The 21728-nt window shown below is 31.7% G+C and overlaps 3 protein-coding genes across 4 annotated transcripts; all 3 read left to right on the forward strand.

Annotated features, from left to right (window-relative positions):
* Positions 1-2691: 2691 nt before the first annotated feature.
* Positions 2692-9729, forward strand: LOC122603285 (probable LRR receptor-like serine/threonine-protein kinase At1g67720). The gene is made up of 15 exons (XM_043775953.1): positions 2692-2939; positions 3469-4000; positions 4639-5144; positions 5247-5379; positions 5615-5686; positions 5972-6040; positions 6128-6199; positions 6356-6427; positions 6917-7071; positions 7223-7464; positions 7553-7679; positions 7763-7831; positions 8746-8932; positions 9010-9145; positions 9250-9729. Exons 1-15 carry the CDS (start codon positions 2861-2863, stop codon positions 9571-9573), a joined length of 2775 nt encoding a protein of 924 aa, XP_043631888.1. The 5' UTR covers positions 2692-2860; the 3' UTR covers positions 9574-9729.
* Positions 9730-13731: 4002 nt separating this feature from the next.
* Positions 13732-15928, forward strand: LOC122604997 (nuclear transcription factor Y subunit B-3-like). 2 transcript variants are annotated; one of them, XM_043777857.1, is made up of 6 exons: positions 13732-13914; positions 14002-14258; positions 14764-14893; positions 15361-15366; positions 15464-15517; positions 15631-15928. In XM_043777857.1, exons 2-6 carry the CDS (start codon positions 14014-14016, stop codon positions 15715-15717), a joined length of 522 nt encoding a protein of 173 aa, XP_043633792.1. In that variant the 5' UTR covers positions 13732-13914; positions 14002-14013; the 3' UTR covers positions 15718-15928. The 2 variants fall into 2 exon arrangements, with proteins under 2 accessions (XP_043633792.1, XP_043633793.1); XM_043777858.1 differs by having other exon boundaries at positions 15464-15551; positions 15631-15723.
* A 1536-nt stretch (positions 15929-17464) lies between these two features.
* On the forward strand, positions 17465-19949 carry LOC122606155 (pentatricopeptide repeat-containing protein At3g09650, chloroplastic). The gene has a single exon (XM_043779116.1). The coding sequence runs from the start codon at positions 17587-17589 to the stop codon at positions 19783-19785; it is 2199 nt and encodes a 732-aa protein (XP_043635051.1). The 5' UTR covers positions 17465-17586; the 3' UTR covers positions 19786-19949.
* The last annotated feature ends 1779 nt before the right edge of the window (positions 19950-21728 follow it).

A 21728-nucleotide genomic window follows, 5' to 3' on the forward strand; every position in this document is an offset into this window, starting at 1 on the left:
GATTCCGATTAATAGTGACCAGACAGTTGAAAATTGATACATCATCTATTAGAAGTCTCGCTAAGAAAGGTTTTCGTTTATTTAGATATCTTTCATTCATCTAGATATGTCTGCATTGTCATTGTACTTGTGCTTTAACATTTTGCTTGAATAATTTAGTTATACACAAAAATTACTAAGTAATTTATTTATCAATCTATATATCGCATGTTGTGGTAATCTAAGTTAAAATTATGCATAATATCATTGCAATTTTCATACATAATTTAGTTATACACAAAAATTACTAAGTAATTTATTTATCAATCTATATATCGTATGTTGTGGTAATCTAAGTTAAAATTATGCATAATATCATTGCAATTTTCATACAGTTATTTTTTTGATATATAATTGTGATATCTTACTATAGACTCCATATTTGTTTTTTAATTATTTATCAAGAAGGCCGGTTTGACATCCGGTTCGGTTTTAAAAATATCGATTTAATAAAAACGTTATATGATAAAAATCCTATACAAAAATCCTTATAACCAAATTTTATTCGTTATATGATAAAAATTCTATACAAAAATATAATTTAATAAAAACATATTACATCAAAAAAGAAATTTTTATTGTAAATAAACTGGAAATTAATTATAAAGATAAATAATGATGTATAATATAAAAATATTAGTTTCCATAATTATATAATTAAAAATATTAATTATTAATGTCTACAAACTTAAATAAGGAAATAATAATAATTTTAATTTATTAATACAAAATTAAATCTAAAAAGTTAAATAATGTATATGACATCATCATTTGATCTAATGACTCTAATTAAAAGTTGAACTTCATCTAAGGGTCCATATTTCTTCAATTATTCAATTATGAATTAAGGGATCTCTTTTATATATATTTAGAGATTATCACAAAATTGTCAAAGTTATCATATTTATTGTTTTTCTAGTTAACGATTTAGTCATTCAACGAAGGTTTCTTTATTTTATTTTTATTTAAACTTTTTAAATATTTATTTAGTTTTAACTAGATTTTAGATCTGTGTCAAGTACATGAATTTTACAACATTATCAATATAAGAATTAACATATGGATAAAAGAAAATACTTATACGTTTAAATATAAAATATACTTAAAAAAGAATTGAAATATTCAAATGTAAAAACTGAATTTTAAATCATATTAAAGTTTGGTGGTACAAAATAAACAAAAGTTAGTTTTGGGCTTGGTAATGGTTTTTACTTGCGGTAAACATCTAGAACAATTTGTATTTTTAGGTATATATAATAATATCATTTATAAATTTTACGTGAAAAGAATTTTAAACCATATCAAAGTTTGGTGGTACAAAATAAACAAAAGTTAGTTTTGGGCTTGGTAATGGTTTTTACTTGCGGTAAACATCTAGAACAATTTGTATTTTTAGATATATTTAATAATATCATTAATAAGTTTTACGTGAGAATACGCAACAAGATTGATTTGCTTTAATAATTTGTATAATTAAGCAACCCATATAACATATAAATAGTTATATATAAAATTTGTTTAAGTTTGTACAACTTACTTTTATGGATTTGTTATCATTGGTGTAGTGTTATTGTACAAACTCATGTGTCACCACTAGAATTGGGAGAGAGAAACATGAAAGAAAGAAAAATATTATTCTGATTGTGAGTGGTCAATTAAGATTAAGTCAGTTAAGGATATATAATGATGATGATGATGATGATTATAATAATTAAAATGTAATCATTCTACGACTTTGATTACAACCTTTAACATTAATTACGTGTTCATGTAATGCACAAGATAAACGATATTATACATATGCTATTTATGGTAACATTATATACAATTTTAATTATTGGGTTTTTTTTCCAGATTAGTGGCAAGGACGTCTGACAATGAAATGGAAAAACCCAGGGACACTTAGTGATAAAAAAAAGTACAGGAACGAAAATGCGAATCGAGCAAACTACATGGACGATTTGTGATAATTTCTCAATATTTTAATTGGTTAAAAATTAGTCAGGAAAATTGTATTTTATACGATTATTTACTTGGCGGTTGTCATTATAGAAACAACGCAACAATGTACAGTTTCGGAATACAATGCACCAAACGGTGACCTACTTTATATTGTATGTATTTCGTTTATTTGGATTAGCACACGTTGTAACTCTTTTTTTTCCTTAGACCGTGTAGCAAATTATCCTAAGTCATTTGACGTAATTTCACTTACCAGGGTACCTTGTCAGAATATTTAGTAACACTTTCGGTCGTCTAAACATAACTTATTTAAAATTGATATCATCGTCATTTTAACATCCCTTATTTATATTTGTCAAAATATATGTTTATCACATATTAACATTTAAGTAGAATTATAAGTATTGCCCGCATATTACGCAGAAATATAATCTAGTTACAGTATATAAGAAGTATATTAAATCCAACGACAAGTAGGAACCATAATCACTAGCTTTTAAAAAGTAGTAGTCAAAATATAAAAAACTACAAACAACAAGGGATAAAAAAAGAAAGGACTAATCTTTTTAGAGGGAATGATTAAAGATAAGTCAATTATACTCGTAATAATAATAGTCCAAATTCCAAGTGAGTGCTGTTAGTTTAGGCCCCGCGTGTTTCTTTGATAATTTCCTCACTCAGAATTATTCGTTGTTCTTACTCATTCACTCCACCTTCATAAACCCATCATTTTGTTTCCCCTGCAAATTAAATTTAATTAAAAAGAGAGATGAAATATCTATCTTAAACCCTGAAAAACAAAACAATATACTCGTATAATATAATCTTGTCTTAAACCCTGTTTAGAACAAAACCCAAAATGGGGTTTAAACATATGTTGTTCTTAATCTTGTTCCTTTTTCACAATTTCACGGTGTTCACTAAAGCCCAGATGCCAGGTTCACTTTTTTCTTTTGTTTACATTTATGTTATTATTTTCTGTTTTTATATATTTTAGAAATGGGTTGATGAATGAGGTGTGTGGCCTAACCTGTTGTTCCGGTGGCCAATTTCGAACCCTTTCCGTCTGTAAGGTTTATGGTGTGTGTGTGTATATATATATATATAATTTATATAACGTTCACATGTGAATGAAATTTAAAGACATGTGAGCCAATACATAATTTAGGAGTTCTCATGTTCTTGCAAAATAAGTTATCGAAATAAGGAAAGTCTATATATATATATATATGGGGATATATTCCCTGCAAATGATTTTAGCATATCTAAGAGCTTATATTTGGGTCCATTTTATATGGGAAATGATATTCGTACCACCACTTTTGATTGGTGTACCACAATATACAACCTTTATAGCTTAATGTACAAACCGGTAATGCATAGCTTTCGTGAGTTTATCAAAAACAGTGGTACAAATATCACTTCCCATTTTATATGGTGTAGTCTAAATTTGATCATCTGTAGCAGGTTTTTTAAGTATAGATTGTGGTGGGGAAAAGGAGCACACAGACAACCTTGGGCTTGAGTGGACTCCTGATGATCAAATCATATACGGAATAGCGAGTAAAATATCCATCGAAAATGAAACAAGACAGCAATATCAAACAGTCAGATATTTTCCTGCGGATAACCGCAAGTATTGTTACTCACTTAACGTTAAAATTAGAACTAGGTACCTCATTAGAGCAACATTCTTATATGGAAATTTTGATAGCAACAACGTATACCCGAAATTTGACATCTCCCTGGGGCCAACTCATTGGGCTACTGTTGTCATTTCGGATGCGAATACTATAGAGTCTCAAGAACTCATCTTTTTGGCTTCTGATCCTATGATCAGTGTGTGTTTATCAAATTCTACAACTGGGTTTCCATTCATTTCCACACTTGAGCTTCGACAATTTAATGGTTCGGTCTACCTTACACCATATGAAAGCCAATTCTTTCTAAGTGTTTCAGCTAGAATCAATTTTGGGGCTGATAATGAAGATCCAGTCAGGTATGCTTAGTTCTTGTATGCACAGTATGTTTGATCAAACTGAGTACTTTTTGGTTTAGTTTGACTTTTTTGAGGGACATGCCAAGTTGTTTTTTGACTCTATGACCAATATGAATTTTGTGACATATTTGAAACTAGTAATTTTCCTTGTTGTATCTGTTCTTAAGATGTATATAAGAACTTTTTAACTAATTATTGAGCTAAAAAGAGTAGTTCGCCCTTACTTTTTCCTTGTAGCATAAGTACCTTCTCTGACTAGTGAACATTGCAACACTTCTCCTTTTGTGATATCTCATTAGTATGGAAATCTCTAAGTTATATGAGCTTGTTACAGTTCAAACCATAACTTGACTACTTGAGATATTGACTCTGCTCTACATTGGTTTATTTATCTTTGTTAGAGGAACTTTGCATAGTTTCATATAATGTTATATGGACGCTAGCTTTACAAAAAGAATTTTAAATGAACGATATGCCAAGTCGGACCATACAGATTTTATGATATACGGATAAAGTCAAATCCCCCCCAAAGTGTAAATGGGAACTCTCTTTTTAACACGGTTGCCAGGTTCACAGTCATGATCTATATAGGGTTTGTATTCAAGATGCTTATAGGAGTTGTTCTGTTCACATTTCAGATATCCAGATGATCCTTTTGATAGAATATGGCAATCTGATCTGGTGAAGAAAGCAAATTACCTTGTAGATGTCGCTTCTGGGACAGAAAAAATTTCAACAAATTTACCGATTATTACTGGAAAGGATGAATTGCCACCTCAGAAAGTGATGCAAACAGCTGTGGTGGGCCGAAATGGATCTTTAACTTATCGTCTGAACTTGGATGGATTCCCGGGATTTGGTTGGGCTTATACATATTTTGCAGAAATTGAATATTTAAACCCTAAAGAAACCAGAAAATTTCGTCTGATTCTTCCTGGAGCACCAGATCTTAGTAAAGCTATTGTTAATATTCAAGAAAATGCTCAAGGAAACTATCGTGTTTATGAGCCCGGATACTACAACATATCACTTCCGTTTGTTTTATCATTTAGATTTTCAAAGACACCTGATTCTACTGAGGGGCCTCTTATAAATGCAATTGAGATCAGTAAATATGTTGAAATAAGTGATGGTTCTTTTGATGGTAAGCATGGAATATTTAGACTTCCTCTTTTACGGAAATGATGATAACAAAAAAAAGAAAAGTTAACGATCATGGGGGTTGTTCTTGTCTTTTTGCTTTCAGGGCCTGTGGCTGCTAGCTTAGTATCAGGTTACAAGTCTTTAAATTGGGCTCAAGAAGGCGGTGATCCGTGCTTGCCAGTTCCATGGTCATGGTTGGAGTGTAATTCGGACGGTCAACCAAAAATCATTTCAATGTAATTGTTTCCTTTTTCTTTATTGGTTATTATATCATCCGAGTCTAGATTTCAAAACAGAAACTTTATAAAGCATGACTGACATACAACATGTAACAAAAGGCCTTTGACTTTAGTCGATTCTGTAGTTTGACTGCTGAAAGTCAAAAGCTGATGAATTCTCATTATTATATTCGGTTATTAGTTTGACAAAAGTATGCTAATGAAGCCTAAAATCTTGAGAATTTTAATGCAGCAAATTGTCAAGTAAGAACATTACTGGAAGCGTCCCTTCAGATTTGACCAAATTGAGCAGCTTAGAAGAGTTGTAAGTTTCAACATCCATCTTTGTGTCTCATGAACAGTGTAACTAATTATTCTACACATGCAAGAATAATGACCTTTGACTATTCATCGGCTGTCTAAAAATACCTTGTATCCAAATAGATTACGACTATTAGAACTTTGACTTCAATGCTAGGTAAAATAGAGACAAATTTGAGATTACTTTACTTTTTCATGTGAGATATGAGGAATAAATGTACTTTCATCCTCTATTTGATGTTGGTTTTTTGTAGATACTTTTATAACTTCTACTATCTCCTTACAATAGGTGGCTCGATGGGAATGCTTTTACCGGTCCAATTCCTGATTTTTCCGGGTGCCCGAACTTAAGGATTATGTAAGTTAGATAATTTACTCTATATAACATTTGTTGTCATATCTTCTTGACTACTACATAAGCTAATTATAACTTTTGCTTGTGAAGACATCTTGAGAACAATCAGTTGACTGGTGATCTACCCTCTTCCTTAGCAAACCTACCTAAATTAAGCAAATTGTAAGTACTTAATATGTTTGTATGACAAAAGTACTACCCTGAATTTGATTTTATAAGGTCATACATAGCTGATAGCCCAAAGTTTACAAGTTAACAAATTCTTTAGAAAGTTAAAACACAGTATGTGGTCTTTTGATGAAGTTTATGTATATGCAGGTATGTGCAGAACAACTTGCTATCTGGATACGTGCCATCAGCTCTTTTTAACAAGAAGAACATAGTCTTAAAGTTAGTTTTTTTACCATCTTCCAGAAATATATTGTAAATTTATCATTTTAAGTTGATGGTTACTTGATCTGTTCTATGAATTGCAATGGTTGCCTGTGCACATAGCTTTGTGAAAGGGATTGACATTTTCCAATTATCTAATAGCCTGAAATACCTTTAAGTTATGACAAATAATACTCTATATAATGGTGAAGATCCAGAATGATATATCAGAATTGATGAATGGGCATAAATGTAACTATGTACTTTCTAAAAATAGAAGTGTAATAATTTTATACCTATGGTAAATGTTTATATGTTTATGACCCTACAATTGTGACAAAAAAAAGTAAATCTTTGGAGTTTGGACGCAAGTCAGTATTATCACGTAAGTATAAGTTGAACACTTTTGAAAAATGTAAATAGTTGCAATCTTCTTGGGATTGATCAAGGTTTATATTTAAAATTCGATGCACAATCTGAAGTTTTTCTTATTTTTGATTCTATCAGTTACTCTGGAAATGAAAATCTACATAAACGAAGTAGTGCAGGGAGAGTCAATAAATACATTATCTTTGGATTAGCAGTTGGGGTTGCTGCTTTATGCATAGGATTTATAGCCTCATGTTTGATCCTTCGACGGCGAAAGAAAGATCACAAGCAAGGTACTTTATGCTAATGCACCGGGCAGGACCTTCGAAGCACCATGGTTTCTGTGTTGTACTTGTGTATTGAGTTATCTACTGTCTAGAATGAAGATTGTTGCTCTTTTCCATATATGTGTAAAGTGTTCAATATTTCTTGATATTTTGTCAGAGCCTAAAGGCAGCTTCATTGTGTCTTCTATGAGTAATACTTTGAGCAATACAACTTCAGAAGGCGCCCAATGCTTTACACTAGCAGAACTTAGATTTGCAACCAAGAACTTCGAGACAAAAATTGGTTCAGGGGGATTTGGCACTGTATACTACGGTAAATTGAGTGATGGAAAGGAAATTGCTGTCAAGCTTCTAGGAAATAACAACATCCAACAGGGTAAAAAGGAGTTCGCAAATGAGGTAAATTTTCACTAATGAGTTATGTTCATGTTAATAGCAAGTGGATAAAATTGGCTTATGATGTGACTCTATATTTGATTTAATGAAGGTGAGTCTTCTATCAAGAATACATCATAGAAACTTAGTGAAGTTTTATGGATTTTGTCAAGAAGAAGGGAAGGATATTATTGTTTATGAATTCATGCATAATGGGACTCTCAAAGAACATCTTTATGGTAATCTATCGATTCCATTTTTTCCATCCATTGACAGTTCCAGTCTTTTTGTCTTGATTAACAAGGGTTCTGTATTTTATCAGGACCTTTAGCAAAGGAACAAAGAATGAAATGGATCAAACGTCTTGAAATTGCTGAAGAATCCGCCAAAGGTTTGTTGTATATTGGTTGTGATTATAGGTGGGAAAATGTACGGGTTGGATAAAGGATTAAAACAGGTTCAGATTAAAATGGTTACTTTTTTGTGCGCAGGCCTAAACGGGTTGGATCTGGTTGGTACTAATCATTATTTGCTCAATGGATTTAGATAAATATATCTAGTGTTAAATATGATCACATCACTAATAATGTTAAATTATAAGGGAGGTTTTATTCATTTGAAATACACCTTGGGTGATTTTGACCCGTTTGCCCATGTGACCTATACTTAATTTTGTAAGCTAAAGTTTAATATTTGACGCATTGGATAATGGGTTAAAACTGTCACATATACTTCAAAATGGATCCTTTCGCAATATGTATGTTGAATTCGATAATAAAGAACACTATAATACTTGCAGTATGGATAATGGCATACGAATGTAACCACCTATAACAAAATGGTTATGTAATGTAGTAACCTACTCAGGTGACTATGTAATGTATGCACCTATGTTTTTTTGGCTATACTATGTAAGGACCTTTTTATTTGGGTCAATCAATGTAAGGACCTATGTATTTTTTTTTGGCTATACTATGTAAGGTCCGTACATATTTTATATATTATAGCCAAAAAAACATAGGTGTACATTACATAGCCACCCGAGTAGATCACTACATTACCGGTTTGTACAGTCAGCTATAAAAATTTTACATTGTGGTACACCAATCAAAAGTCGTGGTACGAATATCACATCCCTTTTGTCATAGGTGGTTACATTCGTATGCCATTATTCCCGTGCAGTAAGCAAAAAGTAAAAACAGTTTGAGACAAAAAATTGTTGCCTTATGAAGTTTTATTCTGATTTACCCTCCCAATCAGGCTTCATATATCTAATATTAGTTTATGTTATTTTGGTCTGTATAGGAATTGAGTACCTTCATACTGGTTGTGTCCCTTCCATTATCCATAGAGACTTGAAAACAAGCAACATTCTTCTTGATAACAACATGAAAGCCAAAGTTTCAGATTTTGGCCTCTCAAAACTTGCAGTCGATGGGACTTCACATGTATCCAGCATAGTTAGAGGCACCGTTGGTTATCTTGATCCTGAGTAAGTCATTATTTCTAAATTATCATTTAACAACTATTTGCTCATTTTCTTTTGGTTTGCATGACCTGTGTTTGCAGATATTATATCTCAAATCATTTGACGGAAAAAAGCGATGTCTATAGTTTTGGGGTTATTCTACTTGAGTTGATATCTGGTAAAGAAGCAATTTCCAATGAAAGTTTTGGTATGAATTGTCGCAATATCGTTCAATGGGTAAGTTTGGTTGATCCTCACACTGAATTCTTTTTGTCTTCGTGTTTTGCGCCCATTACCCTATAATATATGTTAAATTGCTTGATATTTTTTCTTTAATGTAGGCGAAGCTCCATATAGCGAATGGCGACATCCAAGGGATTGTTGATCCTGCTTTAGGAGACGAATTTGATATACAGTCAATGTGGAAGATAGCAGAGAAAGCGTTGATGTGTGTGCAACCTCATGCTAATGTAAGACCTTCAATGTCCGAAGTTATAAAGGAGATACAAGATGCAATCTTGATAGAGAGAGGTGTTGAGGAAGGTAGTTCTGAAGAACTATCGCACAATTCTTTTCATTCTTCATTGAACATGGGATTAGTTGATACGAGTATCGACCCTCATTTGTCGTTTCATGAGTCTATGGCACGCCCATCCGCTCGTTAGTCTGTTTCTTGTAGTTTTTTTCTTTCTTTTTAATGATTGTTCATAGGTTAGTTAAGTAGGCATCATGGGTTTTGGAGCATTTTAGAATATGATTTTTGGAGGTTTCATGTTTTTGGTGTTTTTTTCATCAATAAGATGGGTCCGATTATGAGATAATGTGGTTCAAAAGCCATTATAGCGGGTTAAAACCAAATAAATAACATACATGATCGATTTAGAAAATTAGCATTAACAGTGAAGTTAGTAAAGAAGGAATCATTTACGGTCAAAAGTTAAAAATTTGAAGTAAATCATCAACCTTACTTTTGAAATTTGAGATAAATGCAAGCCATAAATGATTTTCCATATATATTGCGTATTGAAAATTAAGACACTTTCCATCACTCAACTACATCCTATTTCATGAAGTAAAATGTCAAAAGTCTCACTAGAAATAAGTATAAAAAGTAGCTAGTGGTGGCGATTGGTGGTGACGACATCGGCGATGATGGGTGGTGGGGCGGTGATGGCGGGGGCGGCGTTGTATTAATGTAAAAAGAGTATTGTATTCAGTGGTGGAATCAGAATCAAATTTGACCCGTAACACAAATTTTTTCACTGTCCTCGTATGGGTGTAAAATAACGAAACGTCTATATTATTGCGAGTTTTAGCTTTTTAAAAAGGGTTTTTCTATTTTTAATGAGTTTTTTCACTTTTGATCCTATTCATTTCAAGTTTATTTACACAAATACATCTTTATAAGTTATATTGATAAGAAAATTTTTTGAAAGTTTAAAATTAGTTCACTGACCGGTATCTCATATTTATTTTACCCGTAGCACCAATAAAAAATACATCACTTTACAGAAAATTTGTACTAAAAAAATTTAGCGGACCCGTAGCCCCCGCTACCCCTTTCTTCCCATGTAGTTCCGCCAGTGATTGTATTTATTTTTAGAGTTGATGAATACAAATTATTTTATTAAATGTATTATATACTAGATTTGAGGCCCGTGTATAATACACGGGGCTTACGGTGTTATCAATATTGGATATTAGTTTATTATAGTTTATCATTTAATATATTATTTTGAGTAATAAAAAGTTGATCAAGATATCAATATTTTGAGTTTTATATTGAAATATTTTTTTAAAAAAATATATTTATCGAAGTTGTTTACAATGACATGTTTAACGATAATTGAAAATTAGAAAATATATGTTCATCAAAGTTGTAAATAGTGACATACATAACAATATTTGAACATTACAAAGTCATAATAAGTTATTATCATTTTATTTGTTTTATTGTCATACATGGTGTATTACATTATAATATTACACTATTGAAAGTAATATTTTATCTTTGAATAATATCTTAAATATTTCAGTTAGAATATGAAAATGTTTTATGTTTTTCCTATAATGAATTATATTTTTATATATGCTTATGTTTTTTACATGCGTCATGACAATTACTAAAAAACGATAAAAAAGAATAATAGTACAACTACTCATAAAATCTTAATATATTTACATTAAATTTTATTTATTTTCAATTAAATAATTTTATATTTATATGATAGAACAATATATATTAATGATTATTATGTTGGATATATATCAGTTACTATTCTATTGGATAAATATTAGCTATCATTCTATCGGATATATAGTAACTATTATTATTTTTTTAATTTATTTAAAATTATTGGGTCAAAAATGTAAATTTGTGATAGAAAACAAAAAAGTGTAAATTAAAGTCAAATTGAAAACAAAAGTGAACTTTAAAAAATCGAGAACTGTGATTGGTCGATAATTTATTAGAGCAGCTGTGCTTTAGTATAATAAAAGATATTAAAATTAAGATAAGATTAAGATTAAGATAATATTAAGATAGAAAAATCAAATAGAGATTGATAATTGAAATATATAATCATATTTGAAATAGTAAAACTATAAAATTGATGTTTTCATTTTCTAGAATTTAAGATGACAAAACCTTTTTGCATGATTAAAGTTTATATATAGATAATGTTTCCGTTTTCTAAAATATATTTAAAGTTTATATATTTTTGAAGTTGGGTCGACAGTTTTGATCATCAATAACATCGAATAATAGAATGCAATCAAATAAAGATTAATAATCAAAATATATACTCATATATTCAACGTAAAATTATAAAATTGTTGATGTTTTCGTGTTTTAAAGTCTAAGATGAAAAACTCTTTTTGCAATCCAAGATATATGACCACTCATCCATTATTATTGAAAGTGAGCCTAATAACCATATTATTCGGTATGTGTCTTTTACACTATGTAAAATTGTAAATGAGTAAATCATCTTTCAAATTATCTTTTGTACGTATATTTGACTATTTGTTATATAAGTTTATTCTATAATATAGATAACTACTCCAAATATAGTTTATCTATCTATATCTTTATGTCTATATCATCGATATTAGGAATTAGCTTTGTTATTAAATTGAATATATCTAATACGTATCTTCAATTAAGATTTACACATCCATAAATTGTAATTGTAAATTATAGTTATAATTATGACATCATCAATGTTTAATTTGATAAAATCAAGAGTTGTGATTAGTCAATAAGCTATTAGGTCAATTGTCTTTTAGTATATATAAAGATTAGGTGAATATGTTTAATAAAGGAATAAAATTGAACAGTAAAATAATCATTATATAGATATTATTTTTAGAACGACTTTTTATTTTGTGAAAAAAACTATCATTCACAATCAACCCGCCCAACTATTCGGTTGAAAACAATTACTCGTACAATATTTACAATATGGAAAATGCTAAACAAATTCCTTAGGGCTTTACTTAACGTGCATAAAAAAATTGTACAATTTCATATTAAAAGTTCATCCTTAAATTTTATGGTAAGTGTACAACTAATTAATGCATCTTAACAAAAGCCCTTAGGATTCGTTTAGCAAAACCCTTACAATATAGACACTTTTTTTAGATGATAAGGGGATTCCAAGTGGTATACATGAGTTTCTCAGCTTTATTATTACGTTTCATGTCGATCATATTCAATATTTCATATTCACACACAAGTTGAAAGTTTTTGATGGCTAATTTTGTATGTTATACAAATTGTTTTGAATGACACGTGGTTGATAAAAATGTGACAACAACAAATGTCTTTTTCTTCAGATTTTTAGCAAAACGTGATAAGCTTTGTCAAGTTGTTTACACTTGTAATTTGTAAATGTTTATCTAAATAATTTAAGAAATCTTAATAGTTTATATTCCCCTTTATATTCATCTGTGATACTTAAGTTTTCATATTTTATCTTGAGAAGACAGTTAGGTGTGGCAAAATAATTTTATACACTTTTGTTAAGTCTAAACAAATTTTAAACCTGTACAAGCCTGTAATTGAAAAAATAATGTACAGTTTATGTTTTGCTGATGGAAACTTCATTACCTAGAAAATGGAAATAATTACGAATGGCTTTGGTTACATAAGTATGAATATCTTGGCATGTGACTCCAAATACACATTCCCAAGAATTTAAGAACATTTTTTTAGGGCAAATTGAACTCACAAAGCCTTGCAATTTGAAAAAAAGAAAAATAAAAAAATATGTGCAACTTATGTTACATTAAATTTACACAAATTTTCCCAACTAAACAAACAACTTTTTGTACTATTTATTATATTAAGAAGCTCGAGGACTTTGATGTTAAAAAAAATCTTCATTGATCTCTATCTTTAAAAACAAACAATTATTAGTTTCTAGCTTTATAATGACTCCAACATGTCACAATGATTATACCTTTTAAAAAATTTTTCGTCCCTCTACGGACCCTCGCGATCTTATGTATTTCGACTAAATCTTTTATGAAGAAAACAAAAATAGGACTACCTTATACCAAACAAAAATAATTTATCGAATCATTTTGTTGGTATAAATTGTGCAAATATGTTTAATATATGTTTTCTTTTTAACCAATAAAAATGATGATACCCACATAATACCTCTTGCATATATTTTAAGAAAGGAAGCAAAGACAACCTAAGTTAGTTTTTGACCTAAATAACTTAAAAAGTTTTGAAAAAAAACTTTGTAAGTGTAGAGGAAAAAGGTCATTTTATGAAGTCAAAGATAGAGCTAAATAAACTCTAAAATTGTAGTGGAAGTAATCTGTGTGTGAGAGGAGAGTATACAGATGTCGGCATACGACCAAACCAACAACGGTGTTTGATACTATAAATCATGAATTAAATTCATTCGATCTTATTCATACAAACAAATACTGCACTCTACATACAAATCGTTGTTTCTTCTCTCTCTCTCTGTCCCTCCAATTCATTCTGAGTAAGTAACTCCTTTCACTTCAATATTTATTATTGTTTTGTTAGGAATTAATAAAGAAAAATAATTAAGCGCAATTGCTTTGTGTAGGTTGCTGTTTGGATGGCGGAGGAAGCGGGGAGTCCAGGTGGTGGTGGAAGCCATGACGAGAGTGGTAGTGGTGGCGGTGGCGGTGGTGATTTAAGTCCAAAGTCGAAAGTTAGAGAACAAGACCAACGGTATCTACCGATTGCGAATATAAGTCGAATTATGAGGAAAGGATTACCTGCTAATGGTAAAGTGGCCAGAGATGCTAAAGATTCTGTTCAAGAATGTGTTTCCGAGTTTATCAGCTTTATTACTAGCGAGTAAGTACGTTTATTATCTAGTTTTTTCACACTACAGACATTATTCTGCATTTAGTCATGTTCACAAATACTAAACCCCTTGTCATATATGCCTTTATTATTATAGATAGAGTTAACTCTGCTTCATAATGTATCCAACTATAGCCCGATATCCATGATATGTATCCAATTTAGAACGTCCTCTGTATCTAATGTATAATGAAGTTTATTCTAGAGTATTGTCATTGTATTTGTATATATATCTTGTGGTCCTTTTGATGATGTGGCAACGTACCACTTGATACATGACACCTCTGCAAAACTACCACTTGATACATACTACGTACTAGAGTACTAGGCAATATTTGAAAAGTTGGATATACACAATAGAAGCAAAAGTATTCTAAGTTGGTAACTTTAGGCTATAGCTAAGTACATTTCCAAAGAATTATCGGATTGAATATATGTATTTATTTTGTTGTTATGGTTAATTTGATTTTAAGCAAACTTGTTATGATCCTGGTAGGGCAAGTGATAAGTGTCTAAGGGAAAAGAGAAGAACTCTTAACGGCGATGATCTTATATGGGCAATGGATACATTGGGTTTTGAAGATTATATTAAGCCATTAAAGGCATACTTACATAAATATAGAGAGGTAACCCTTTTATTCAAATTTGGATATTGTGATTACATGAATCCTTATTTTGGATATTCATAATTTCATATTGGGGACTAATTTTTGGAAATGTCAAAAAGTCTATTCTATACTTGTATAGTTGTATTATGTGTATTTAACTTTCAAAATATGTTATTGTATGTATCCGGTGGTACTTTTAATGATGTGGCATCCATTTGCCTTGTGACAATTGGTATCTATGTCATACCAGCAAAAGTATTATTGGATACATACATCAACAATATTTGAAAGTTGCACACAATAGAAGTTTTTTAAGGTAGATTCATACAATAGACTTCTAACTAAAGATTTATACAATTTGAAACACTTAACCTCTAATAATGACGAACCTTTAATAATGATAGCTCTTTGTACCAGTGTATATACTGATTACTTGATATTTCATGTTTGTATATCTTTATGCTCTGATCGAATTGCTGATGCAGATTGAGGTCAGTGAATACTTATTGCTTATCTTTGCATGTTAACCGTTGTATTAATTATTGTTTGCTTTACGTTGTAACTGATAAATATGATTACTTTTGAGAGGGTGACACCAAGGGAACAGGACAAGGAAATGAAGAGTCTGTCATGAAAGATGGGGTACAATGATCCAACCATAATGCACAGGCAGAATGTATTTGAGCATGAAACCTGTTTACGTATTTGACCTGAATCTAATGTTATCTGATCACCATGTATTTGGATTTTTACAGGTTGCTCATCAAAATTCGTATTCTCAAGGTCTCAGCTATGTAAACTCACAGGTATATCCCTGGTGTGCGTATGAGTGTGTTGTTTAATAATGGTACTGGAAAGTATACATTTGTCTAGCACTCTAGCTGGATTAGTTTTTATCCTCAAGGTCTTAGCTGGATTGTTTTAATTGATATGATTATTTGTGCTCATAATGATTAATGACATACACACGGCAGTTAGATTGTGTAGTAATAATGGCTTTACCAGCACTATTATTATGTTTGTATACCTGTGATGAAACCATTATGAATGTCATTTATAGTAGTGGATTTGCTAATCTGCAAATAAGTAGACTTGGAAAGACGTCTTTTGAAAGGGGGTAAGTTCTGTGTTTTTAGGAAAGACCCAAAATAGAAATTGTTCCATAGTTTTTGGTACTGAACTCTATTTTAATTGATTTTTAACATTTTCTTTGTGCGGATCTGTAAAAAACTATGAGAAATAGATATAGAACTATAGAAGGAGATATAGAAGATAACGACCAACAAGCTAAACAATCAGATTGATTAAAATAGATGATAAAAAGGGGTTTTAAAATACATAATTCAATACCCAAAAGTGGGATAAATCCTAAACTAAACAAATACAAAAAACTCATAATAAAAAGATTGAATTGAAAGATTGAGGAAGACAATCAACGGCTACATGATGGATGTTCTTGTCCATTATTTGAAGAAATTTCTTGTCTTTTATATATGGTAAGAGATAGACCCGTTGTAGAAGATCCAAGGGAGTAACAGGTATATCGAGATTAAAGTCCACACATCTTTGACCCTTTATCTTGAGAGAAATACACTTTCAGCCCTTCAAATTGATTGTATAAAAGAAAACTATCTGTATCTTGTACACTTTTGAATGGAGCCAAAGCTAAGATTGAAACAAGGTCACTACTCAACAGGATCCGGATCTTGTTTGATGTTGTTTGCAAGCTATGTGTATGTTGCCATATCTGAAAGTTGGCCTAGCAACAGAAAACTGATTTATTTTGCTGCCCCGTGTTATAACAATTGGTGTTTCTGAGTCTTGTTCGCCTTACCATCTGGATTAATTTACCTTGACAAGCCTTATGCTGTGTTGGTCAATAAATGTGGTATTTAAGCTTTAATATTGAACAAACAAACAGAGTATGTGTAGGAATATACTCTTATCAAATCCAATATTAGTTGTTTTTGAAATCATAAAAAATGCCCACTTTTGAGTGATAAAGAAAGAATGTGTAGACAACAGCAATAAAACTTCTGCCTGTGTTGTGTAAAATGCGACAATTATATTAGTTTGCAAGCATTACGTATGAAAAGAATTTGTAGCGGGGAATTATTTATATGCGTAGTTGTTTCCAACTTATAAACTTAAATCCTTTGAACATAAATTCCTAATGATCTTTCCTACCAATCATAATTCACTGATTCTCTTTTTAAATCTCATTTTGATTTTATTGAATGTCATGATGGCATTGTTTAAGAAATTCTTATATAAACTTTCAATTTATAGTAATCGGAACACGAAGCTCTCGTAAGTTTTTACAAGCTAGTAAACAAACGAAAGTGATTCTTTTCTTTTTCACTCTTAACAACACTCAAGAACACGGTATGAAAAATGGAATTTACTTATGGGTATTAGTATGTAAATATCACTTCTACGGTATGAAAAACGGACTCAGTGAAAGGGCTTGCCATTTTTGTCTTAAATATCTTTCTGGTACACTAGTTTCCCAAAAGATATTTAACTAACATTTCCCTTTTTTTTTAACATCCACAAAAAACCAAAAGAAAAACAAGAGGACAGTATCTAAACAACGCGGTACATCCTGCACAATATGTTGTACATTTCTCCCTCTTTTCAAATACTCCCACCACCACCATATCTTTTTCCTTTACATTATCCCCTCCCTCCAAAATCCACTTTCCGGCGAAATGTCAACCACCCCGACACCACCTCCACCGCCGTTTTCCACGACCAACTTACCCACGCGCCACCACAACACCACCCTCCGCTGGACCCCACAACACCCACCTTCCCCTGCCAAAATCTACACAACCACCACAGCAACCAACACCCCCGCCTCAATAACAGTTCACCAAAATTACGATAATACCCTCTTAAACCTCTTAAAACAGAGAAAAACAGAAGATGCATGGGTTGCATACACTCAATCTCCACATCTCCCAAACCCCACTTGTTTAAGCCGCTTAGTCTGTCAATTATCTTATCAGAACACTCCCCACGCGCTATCACGCGCTCAATCCATTATCCAACGTCTCCGCCGTGAACGCCAGCTCCACCGCCTTGATTCCAACTCCCTCGGCCTCCTCGCCGTCGCCGCCGCTAAATCCGGCGACACCCTCTACGCCAATTCCATTCTTAAGTCCATGCTCAAATCCGGATACTTGCCCCACGTGAAAGCCTGGTCCGCCGTCGTCAGCCGCCTTGCTGCCGCAGGTGACGACGGCCCAAAAGAAGCTGTGAAATTGTTTAGTCAGGTTACTAGGACCATCAGACGGTTTAATGAACCGCAAATGGTTGTTGATTCTGTTCCGGATACTGCGGCTTATAATGCGGTACTTAATGCTTGTGCTAATTTAGGTTGGACTGATAAATTTTGCCAATTGTTTGATGAAATGTCTGAAAATAATTGCGAACCGGATGTTTTGACTTATAATGTTATGATTAAGTTATGTGCTAGAGTTGAGAGGAAAGATTTGTTTGTTTTTGTGTTGGAACGGATTCTCGAAAAAGAGATTCCTTTGTGTATAACTACATTGCAGTCTTTAGTGGCTTCTTATATCGGTTTTGGTGAGTTAGAAACTGCGGAAAATATTGTTCAAGCAATGAGGGAAGGGAGGAAAGATCTTTGTAAGATCTTAAGGGATTCGAGTTTGGAAGGTTTTGAGGGTTCGGGTAATGGGAATAGTTTTGGAGTGTTTGAAAAATTGCTTCCGAATGTGAATTATGGTAGTGAATATGAACCGCCTTTGTTGCCTAAAGTGTTTACGCCGAATACTAGAATGTACACGACTTTAATGAAGGGTTATATGAAAGCAGGACGGATTAAAGACACCGTTAGGATGCTTGAGGCGATGAGGAATCAAGAGGATACTAGTAGTCGTCCTGATCATGTGTCTTATACGACGGTTGTTTCTGCATTGGTTAATGTCGGGTCAATGGAAAAGGCGAGACAAGTTTTGAATGAGATGAGGAACTCTGGAGTTCAAGCAAACCGGATCACTTACAATATCTTACTAAAAGGGTACTGTCAGCAGCTTCAGTTAGATAATGCTAAAGAGATTATTAAGGAAATGATTAGTGTAGGGATTGAACCGGATGCGGTATCATACAATACATTAATTGATGGTTGTATATTGATTGATGATTGTGCAGGAGCTCTTGTACTTTTCAATGAAATGAGAGCAAGAGGAATTGCTCCAACAAAGGTAAGTTACACTACTCTTATGAAAGCTTTTTCAGTATCAGGCCAACCTAAACTAGCTCAAGATGTTTTTAACGAAATGGAAAAAGACCCGCGAGTGAAAGTTGATTTAGTTGCTTGGAACATGTTAGTTGAAGCGTATAGTCGCCTAGGTATGCTTGATCTTGCAAAAGAAACAGTTGAGAAAATGAAAAGGAAAGGGGTTTATCCAGATGTAGCTACTTATGGCAGTCTTGCAAATTGTATAGCTTTAGCAAGAAAGCCCGGTGATGCATTGTTGTTATGGAACGAGATTAAAGAACGATGTGGGCTGATAGATGATGAAACTAAGGTTTCTAAACCTGCTTCAAATGTTCCAGTTTTGAAACCTGATGAAGGGTTGTTGGATACTTTAGCAGATATATGTGTGAGGGCGGCGTTCTTTAAGAAAGCTTTAGAAATAGTGGCTTTTATGGAGGAATTAGGGATATCACCAAATAAGACCAAGTATACAAGAATTTATGTAGAGATGCATTCAAGAATGTTTACTAGCAAACATGCCTCTAGAGCGAGGCAGGATAGGCGGATAGAGAGGAAAAGAGCAGCAGAAGCTTTCAAATTTTGGCTTGGATTGCCGAATTCTTACTATGGAAGTGAGTGGAGACTCGAAGGAGAAGGAGGTGAAGAAGATGAGTACGCAATCTAATGATAGAGTTTTCGGTGTTTGTATTTTATACTACATAAAATCTGATCAGCCATTGTTGTACAAATTTTATATCGAGTCAGTTGATATAGGTTGTTGTCCCTCATATACAGAAGTGTATTTTTAGATGCAGGATTATATGATGAAATATATGAAAGTTACGTATATAGAATAAACCAATTTATAATGGGTGAATCATGAATGTAGCAATTAGCTGATTTCCACCTGGGTACATTGTGCCATCTGACTTTATCTAGGAAATGTTTCTTCTTATAATGGGTGAATGATGAATATACCGCCGGTGATCAACATTAGCCTGCAAACAGGGACACTTTTATCCAAGAAGTTCTTTTTAGGAAAAAGGTGGTGTTAGAATATACTCGTAGTTAAAACACTTTTATAATGTGAGCTTTACTATGTAAGGTACAACTTCTTTATTCATGTTAACTATAGCTTTAAGGGTTATATTTACCATTTTATGTTAACTATAGCTTTAAGGGTTATATTTATCATTTTTATGTGTAAGAACTTTAATTAACCATGATAATTAAAATCTTGTGATTTTTTAAGTAAGTCTCAAATTCAAATCATACTATATACTATTTTGGAGATGGCCATAAAAGGCTAGCAAATAGTGGCAGAATACTCCAATTAGGCCATGTACAAAATACAAAAAAAAAACAAAACAAACAAACTTGGCATTTTTACCGAGATACCAAAACCTTGTTCTTAAACAAAGAACTGGAACTAATTATATATATAATGGAAAACCATTTTTTTCTTGAAAACTATAATAATTTGCATGCTTTAAATTATGATGTAGGCTCGACCATTTCGGTCGATCTTAAAGCAACACCCCTCCTGAAGTGCAATGGAGGTCGCTAACTTATTTTGATTTAGAAACTTATTAATTATTTGCTCATGGGTTATATTAAACGTTTGTTTGAGTAGAATCGTTGGAAAATTAATTGATGTTACAAGCCAACGATAATCGTAATATCGTATCACGCATTATCTTAGAGTGGGGCTAACATCATTGGATCCGAAAGCTTTTTTAATTCAAAAATAATAATCACAATAAATCCATAATAGGTAAACAAATAAAATTTATCAGCAATATTTAGTCGGTATACGACATTTAGGAAACATCACAATATAATGGTAAATTCTTGCATATACCTTAAACAATAAGAAGTTGATTATGAACCTTAACAAATAGTTGGAGAAAAAAAAACCAAGGTTTGATGTCCATGAGAATCAAAATCAAAATTTTAGCTAGGCTGGTCATCATTGGCTAATTGACGTGAATATAAAATAAGGAAAATGAGTTGTTATGAGTTATGACAACCATGATTTGCACGCTTTCAACATGTTATATATATATATATATAAATATTTATTTATTTATTTATTTTTGTATCTGAGCCAAAAAATTTATTAATTTTTACATTTTAGACTCGCGGTACATTATCAATCGGTTCGTATTGAACTTTCAAGGGGAAAAATAAAAGAAAAGTAAAAAAAATAAGTTTAGTCATATTTGAAGAAAAACGAAACTATTATTTTACGAGAAAAATTCTAGATATAATAAAAATTAATATATCGCATCAAATTTAATTGATGGTTTTTCAAAGGTTGTAGGGACTGTTTGGCAGGAGCTTATTGAGGGCTTTTTAAGGGATAGGGCTTTAGGTTAATATTGTTTGATCATAAGTACGGTAGCTCTTATGATATGGTGGTTAATATTGTTTTGTACAAAAACTTGTATAAGCATAGTTATTTAGGTTACTGCTATCCTTCGAGTGATTACAATTTGTATAGATCACATATTAATTTTATAGATTTCTTATGTTTTTTTGGTAAGTAAATTCTATGTCCATTAATGTAATTATACATTTTTTAGCTATATTTCACAGCCAGTTACCAAATACTTTTATACAATTAGA

This window comes from Erigeron canadensis, chromosome 6 (genome assembly GCF_010389155.1).
Source record: "Erigeron canadensis isolate Cc75 chromosome 6, C_canadensis_v1, whole genome shotgun sequence".
NCBI lineage: Eukaryota > Viridiplantae > Streptophyta > Magnoliopsida > Asterales > Asteraceae > Erigeron > Erigeron canadensis.